Source organism: Acipenser ruthenus, chromosome 25 (genome assembly GCF_902713425.1).
Source record: "Acipenser ruthenus chromosome 25, fAciRut3.2 maternal haplotype, whole genome shotgun sequence".
NCBI lineage: Eukaryota > Metazoa > Chordata > Actinopteri > Acipenseriformes > Acipenseridae > Acipenser > Acipenser ruthenus.
The window spans coordinates 27624837-27632860 of record NC_081213.1 but is presented as its reverse complement, the minus strand read 5'-3'; the positions used below and the strand labels follow the sequence as shown (position 1 = coordinate 27632860).

The window sequence follows — 8024 nt, the reverse complement described above, 5'->3', positions numbered from 1 at the left end:
TATTGCTTTATGGGCTGGAATGGCTTGGTTCTAGAGCTTGAGTAACAGGCAGCGTTGAGTGGTACACTGCCATTGCAGATTGGGTCCCCTGTTGGTAAATGAGATGAGGTTAAAAGCTCTAACACCACAAATCATTTCATGATTTATAGTGCTTTTTACTATCTCCTTCGAGCAGTCATGATTTAAATGTGGTCGTATTTTCATCAGTTACACGATGGTATTTGCAAATAAAACATGATAGTAGGCTGGAGAGCAGTTTGCTTGCTAATACTTTTATGAGGCTCGAGAGCAACATTTCATCGGCCTTGACAAGGTCTCTGTATAGAATGAAGGGCATGGGGGAGAACAGGTGTGGCGCGGGGGAGAGGGAGTCGAGCTGCGCTGGGAGAAAGAAGTGAAAATGTAATCCAGCTGTTTGGCTCATGCGCGTTCATCAACATCTGTGTGGAATGCGTTCCTGCACACTGAGAGTGGGGTACTCTGTGTATTAATAGCTGGTGGGGTCGGTGTTTTAGGGGAACGCCTCATTATTACAGTCTGCAAATGTGCGTGTTTCATTCCCCCACCATTACAAAGCTTTACATAGATTTTCAAATCAATCCAACAAGTCATTAAGGAATCACAATCTCTCCTAGAAACAAACATCCAAACAAAGAAAACACAGAAACACAGTACATGCTCTGCAATTAAAGTCATGTGTTCGAGCCAGACTGTGGTTTTAAACAGAGCTGAGTAAGCCCTTGGCTGGGATACGGAACACTGGAACACCATAACTGTGTTTCCACCTCCTGTGCAAGGTGTCTCCCTTCCACTCGCTCTCCGAGCTGCAGTTGAACGAGAGTCTTGTTCCTGGAAGAATCCAAGCATTGGAGCCAGAACCCAGCTCCCGTATCGCATGTAACAGCTTCCTTGGTTCCCACACGCAGGTACCCTTTGATGTGAATTGGCCTGATGTCAAATGTCCCTGGGTGTTGGATTGCCACAGTAGATTTTGGGAATGGAAAATAGCTGTAGAAAAACAGCACAGTTTTTTGCCACCAGTTCCAGTACAATTCTACAACGAATAAAAAACAACTGTTGACTAACTTACGAAGCCCCTGAATTAAATACACAAGTTGTTTATTTCTGGTTTGATAACTTTGTGTTTTTATCTCCTGCTGAAAAAAAAATCATGCTAATGATTTGCAAGCAATGAGAATCAAATCTATCTGTGAATGTAACGTTAGTGGGCACAATTACAGAATCCATCATTTGACAGCCCTGGAGTACTGCAGAGAGTTAGCTGGCTGTGCCTCTATCACACGCCAGACAACTCAGCTGCCCTGTACTGTGTTCCCTTCATTGGCAGCAATATCCAGTAAAGTCGTGTTTCCGATCAGCAGAGGCTGCAGCAGTCGCTTGTAATGAAGCCCCACTATGAGCAAAATGCACATCATAACCAACACAAGTTTTATTGCCTTGGCAAGAGCTTTTATAAGGGAAAAAACAAAAGAAAAGTATATTGAAAAAAATTCAATAAAAAACACAAACCCATGCTGTGCTCAAAAAATTACAAAAAATAAAATAAAAAAAAACAATTCACTCCGATACATGCATGAGGGAGGTCATTAAATAGCATATAAATACATTATTAAATTACACACACTTCTTCCAGGGGTGGTCCCCTCAGTTCCGTATAGACCGGCAATGGTCAATCTCTGGTGTGCTCCACGCTAGCTGTCATTTTGCAAGGCCTGTACGATGTCAGGAACAGTTTATTTGAACAATCCTTTAGGTAATCAGTGTCATTCTGTGGCTTTGCACAATTATTTAGTGAAGTCATTTCAATCTGTAGATTTTTTTTTTTTTTTTTAATATATATGAACCAGGATTCTGGAGTCTTTCCAGGCAAAAACAAAGGTTCCTGCAGTTCTACCGTTAGATTCAGCATTCTGTTATGATGATCCTTTGGGAAAGGAGAATGATGTAAAAACTTGAAGGATTTCCTAATGGTCTTCAATGGCAATGCATTGCCGCTGCTGTGCAAGGGGCTACCATATGGACAGCTGCATTGGTTGAACGAAGGTAGTGTTTTCATATATACAGTATATAGATATACCAATACCAATACCAGACACAACAGTTAATGACTGATACTATAGTTTAATCAGTTGCTCAATGTCTTTGTTTTTGCCATGATGACTTCCAAATTCAAGACCATTAAAACTAAATGGACTGCTAACAGAATGAGGGACTGCTGTACAGCAAACGCTATCTACAGTAAGTCAACAAGGGCAACAAGAATGAACTGCAAGTGGTACGCAAAGTACAGTTTATCACATAAATAAGTAAACTAAAAATGTCAGTCGGCTAAAACACGTACGTAACTTTCTTTTCTCCAGTAAAATGATCAGTATGTATCACATTAATTGGCTTGGTCAACTTCATTACAATGTCAGAAAAAAAATGGGGTGTCAGGGAAAATGATCCAGCTTTTGCCTGTAAAAATATCCCAGCAGACAGCAGAACTCTCAGCTTTTGTTTGCTGGAGAATGAGAATGAGAAAGGGCATGTTTTGTCAGGGTGAAAGCTTTGTGTTCTGTCAGTAAAATGATTAGGTTTTACCAGAAAAAAACATATCAGGTGATGCTTTAACAATGAAACAGACATTGATTGGGGAATCGGGTCTGCCAATAAATACGGCCCACTTTTGCCAGTAAAAGTACTGGTTTGCTGATCGAGTTGTCAGTTTTTGCTGGTAACATGATGGCAGCTTCTCAGTTGAATGACCAACTTTCGTCACGTAAGTTTGGCAGTAAATCTCCCATGCTTTTTCTCGACTCCACACCTTCACAGCAGATTTATTTGAAAAAAAAAATAAAGTTCCTTTCTGTAAAATAAATAATCAAGAGAGTTTCACAGGCTGCAAGCATAATCCCTGGGAATGTAGCTGGGGATATCTGGCCAGCGAGTGATAATGAGCGTGTATTTGTGAGTACCGTGTGAACAAACTACAGAATGTGGTGGAAAGAGATATCAAACTGTCCACACACCGAAACAGCTGTGCGGTCCGAAGGAGACCCGTTTACACTATTTTACAAGAAAGAAAGAAGGGTTTAAAAAGTTTATGCAAGAGCCTTTTCATGATCCAAGTTGCCTTGGAGTGGTCACTAGTTAGCCTCGACTGAGAGATACAGTCTGGTGTTTCAAACAGAGTTCAGATAGGCCAAGAGCTGAGAGTAGCAGGCTGCTTACTCCTAGAAATGTCTTTCACCAAGCTGAAGAACTTCTCTCCTGCCAAGTCCTTGCCCTCTCAGCCCCAGAGCCAGGACAGCGTTCATGAGGTGAAATTACCCTACGTGTCTCTAACCGAGCGTGGGATCCTGTGCCTCTCGCCCGAGCCCTTGTTCCGTGCCTTGCGCCCGCTCTCCTGTGCCAGCTTGTACTTGTTCAACATGGCCTTGTGTTTGCGCCTCTGCTTATCACTGCACCAGACCCGCTCGCAGTATTCCTCCACGCGAGGCAGGTTGGATGGACCAATCAGCTGCATGATGTCCTTGAACCAGGAGCGGCTGTGGGGCGTGGCCCGCTGGGTATGACAAGGCAGGGGCCGGTACCCCACCCACTCTTCTCCGGCCCCGCCCTCCTTGTTGAAGAGCTCCACCAGTGTCTCCCCGCGCAGGACCTCCAGGGAGATGCGCAGCAGTGTCTGGGCAAAGCCATGCTCCTGCGACTGGCACACGTACACCCCCTCGTCGTGCCGGAACACCTTGCGGAACAGCAGGCCCTGCTCCGTCCGGATCATCCGCTCATCCGTCTTCACCTGGGGGAAGCACAGTTGACAAAAATGTCTCATTAATTGCCTGAAAACTAGTCTGTCACCCTGAGTAATCTGCATCATCACTAGTGAATATAATATTGCTGTTATACCGCTACAGTGCAGAAGAAGGGCAAACAAAACTCACTTCTGACCTTATTGACTTACCTGCACTGTATAATTGCAGTCATTAAAGATATGTTAGATAAATAGGCAGGTGCTAGATCCTGGGATTGATCAGTTCTCAAAGCACTAACCTCATCTCTGCGGTCATCTCTTTCCACAAACCAGGTGACAGTGGCCTGGGGAGATTTGGGGACGCACTCCAGGAAGGTGCTGTTGTTCTCCGTCCCGTACACCACCTTCTCCTCTGCGCTGTCCAGGTCTTCCACTGTGGGATGGAGAAGCAGGGAATCAGACATGAAAAAAGATAAAACTACAGCGTCCTCCCCCTTACCCATTGAACAGAGAGGCAAGAACTGCTTGTCACACAACCCGCTAGTAATAAACATGTATAAACAGTGGTGTGTAGAATTATGAATCCGCCTACATCAGGTATATAATGGCCGTGCTAAAAGGACCCAAAAGGGGCTGGCTAGTGGACATCTTTGCCAGGTGGGTTCATACTTCTGGACCTACTGCATTTCTGTTCCACGCTGCAGTAGAAAGTGATGGTGGCTCACCACTGAGGTTCTGGTCCAGGCACTGGTGGACTGGGTTTCCATTGCGGATATCCTGCCTGCGGAAGCGCCTCTTGTTGTGGGGCTGGTAGCGGGTGCAGGAGACCCCGTCCCAGGCACAGTAGGGATCCCGTGCCAGACAGCACTCCGCACATGCCTTCCCGTACGTCTCGCAGCGATGCAGCCTCAGCTGTGCCACTCCCACCTGCGAGCCCACATACAGCATTTGCTGGAGAGGAAACAGGACGGGGTTAATAATACACAGCACCAGTCACTGCAGTGACCAAAGTCCTGGTTAGAGATGCAGTACAGTGTCTAAAAGACTTACCCGTTTGACAGAGATCTTCATGGAGGTAATGGGTGTTGGCACCTGAAAATTGGAAACGGAGAATGAAATACTTGATTTGTCACCAGCGTGCTATATAACACAACTCTGTGGCACTTTCATTAAGTTTTTCTAACTACAATGTGATTCCAGTCTATGTTCCTATGCGTATACCATGATAAACCTTTATAAGGTCCGAGGTTCGTACCTTGAAGACCTGCAGCTCTTCCAGGGTTACCTCTTCAGTGTGGAGGGAGTTTCCGCTGCGCAACACGATCCCCTTGAGCACAGAACCAGCATCTGGAGAAGGGGAGAGAGCCAGGAGTCATTCAGGGCTTAACAATATAGTGCCAGCAACCATCAGACCCTGATACCACGAGACGTTGTATATATTAGACCCTGATACCATGAGACGTTACATATATATCAGACCCTGATACCACGAGACGTTATATATATCAGACCCTGATACCACGAGACGTTATATATATTAGACCCTGATACCATGAGACGTTACATATATATCAGACCCTGATACCACGAGACGTTATATATATCAGACCCTGATACCACGAGACGTTATATATATCAGACCCTGATACCACGAGACGTTATATATATCAGACCCTGATACCACGAGACGTTACATATATATCAGACCCTGATCCCACGAGACGTTGTATATATCAGACCCTGATACCACGAGACGTTATATATATCAGACCCTGATACCACGAGACGTTATATATATCAGACCCTGATCCCACGAGACGTTGTATATATCAGACCCTGATACCACGAGACGTTATATATATCAGACCCTGATACCACGAGACGTTATATATATCAGACCCTGATCCCACGAGACATTGTATATATATCAGACCCTGATACCACGAGACGTTATATATATCAGACCCTGATACCACGAGACGTTGTATATATCAGACCCTGATACCACGAGACGTTATATATATATCAGACCCTGATACCACGAGACGTTATATATATCAGACCCTGATCCCACGAGACGTTATATATATCAGACCCTGATACCACGAGATGTTGTATATATATCAGACCCTGATCCCACGAGACGTTATATATATCAGACCCTGATACCACGAGACGTTATATATATCAGACCCTGATACCACGAGACGTTGTATATATATCAGACCCTGATCCCACGAGACGTTATATATATCAGACCCTGATACCACGAGATGTTGTATATATATCAGACCCTGATCCCACGAGACGTTATATATATCAGACCCTGATACCACGAGACGTTGTATATCCCTATATCCTCCGACCGGGCGGGTAAAGAAGGAGCTGTCTGTCTCACCCGTGCCGATGAACATGACGTCGTACTGCCCGTCCTCGGCCTCCACGCGGTCCACCACGATGTGCCGCAGCCGGTACTCCAAGTTGGTCTTGACCAGCACAGGCTGCCGCAGGGCCGGGTACACTGGCTGGGACATGAGCGGGTGACTGCGGGCAAACTGGAGCACTCCATCCGGGTAGTCCTTGGTGCTGCCAAATTGCCTGCCCGGCTGGTTCGTGATCTTGCTCGGGCACTGGAGGAGAGAGAGAGAAAATAAAGGCTTCATGGAAAAGCTTCTGTCTTGTCTTCAAGAGCCACATTGCTCCCACTGTCTAATCTGGGGGCCTACGTGAGCTGCCTGCAATTCCACGCCATAGTAATGGTACCGAACAGCATCATCTGTATTGTGCCATACTCGTGAATGTAGGTCGCTAACTCTAGTTAGGAATTAGTATCGCTTCATGTTAAATGCTGTCTCCTGACTGTGGTAACCCATCATTTTGCAGTTTCCTCATGCTTTTACCCAAGCTCATGCTACAGGTGGAATGTGCTTTTACTAAGGTTAATCATGTTTTGTCACCAGGATTTACCATACTGGCCTATGGTTTACAATGCTTGTGTTCAGCCATGCATTCACTTTGCTTTTTCTGTCGTAGGTGTTAACCATTGTAGATGGCATTCAACTTTTATAAAGGTCAAAAAGATCTTAAATAAAGAAGTAACAATTGGTACAATAAAAACAGCAACAAGCAACACTGCATTCACCCAAAAATGCAGCAGACACCATCTTAAATGACCTTTGATATCTACATCGGACATCATTGTCTGATATTAATGACAAACTTAAGACAGTTCGAAACAAGTAAGGTTAAATAGATCGATACATGCTCTGAAACCCTAGAGGTTCCCATCCTGTAATCTCTCACAAGATGTTGTTTTATGACACGCTTTCCCTTTGTTTGCTACGTTATGTGGTACATGAAGGGATTCAACTGAAGGAACTAACAGGCAGACAACAACAAGGCTGTGTGTGTGTGACTCCCATCTCTCTGAGAGTTGCCAGCCTCGAGTGTGAGTGTGTGTCATTCTTCAGAAACAGAAAAGCGCCGCTTCGGCAGGATTCCTGAAAGCCGCACTGTATGAAACGATGTTGGTGATTTTGTTTCAAAGAAGTTCAGAAGTTCATGTTTCAGTGATGGCTCAATGAGGTGCTAATTGATTCGCATTCTGATTTTCCAGATTACTGAATTGCTGTTGCCCTGAAGAGCAGGGTTATAATGTACTGACCTGGCAGCTATTGAAAACATTGCTTTAAAGGAACGCAGCAGAATTTTATTTTACCATGCTTTACTATGCTTGCCTGTGCTTTGCCATACATTCACTACAGTTTTACTATGCTTTACTACACTTTTACTAAAGGTGATCGTAGTAAATTAAAAGATGTCTCAAATAAAAAACTTGGCTCAAATGCAGGCAGTTTTTTCCCCAAGCAAACAATGAAGCCACCATGTATAGAGACAACACCGCAGACCACACCAAACAGTTCTACTGATCTGGGACTGCCACGTGGTTAGGTTCACTCCAGATCATGGAGATAAGAGGCTTACCACGCCGGGTCGCGGGTAGGGCACTCTGCCCTCGAAGGCACCCCACTGGTAGTCCGGACCCTCCTGGTGGGCAAAGGGGCCGTTGAACGCCTCACGGATGTCCGCCATGCGATAGACACACACTGCAAAACCCTGGAACACATTGCTGAGGACAGGAAGACAGATCCATGAGTTCTTATTGAAGCATACGGTAGGGGACTTCATCTTTAGTGTATTAACTGGTGAAATAACAGATTCTGGTTTAACTCAGTGGGAAGGTGGAAGAGACCTGAGACAGGGTGCGAGG

The 8024-nt window shown here is 45.1% G+C and overlaps 1 protein-coding gene across 1 annotated transcript in view; it reads right to left on the bottom strand.

Moving 5' to 3' along the window:
* Positions 1-251: 251 nt before the first annotated feature.
* The window catches only part of LOC117964100 (semaphorin-3G-like), a 41193-nt gene continuing 33420 nt past the window's right edge, over positions 252-8024 (bottom strand). Inside the window, exons 10-16 of the mRNA XM_058999944.1 lie at positions 7739-7883; positions 6153-6384; positions 5010-5101; positions 4805-4846; positions 4480-4705; positions 4054-4187; positions 252-3802 (exon numbers count right to left, since the gene is read on the bottom strand). Coding sequence (XP_058855927.1) covers positions 3335-3802; positions 4054-4187; positions 4480-4705; positions 4805-4846; positions 5010-5101; positions 6153-6384; positions 7739-7883 — 1339 coding nt within the window. The 3' untranslated portion in view covers positions 252-3334. The remainder of the gene's footprint in view (positions 3803-4053; positions 4188-4479; positions 4706-4804; positions 4847-5009; positions 5102-6152; positions 6385-7738; positions 7884-8024) is intronic.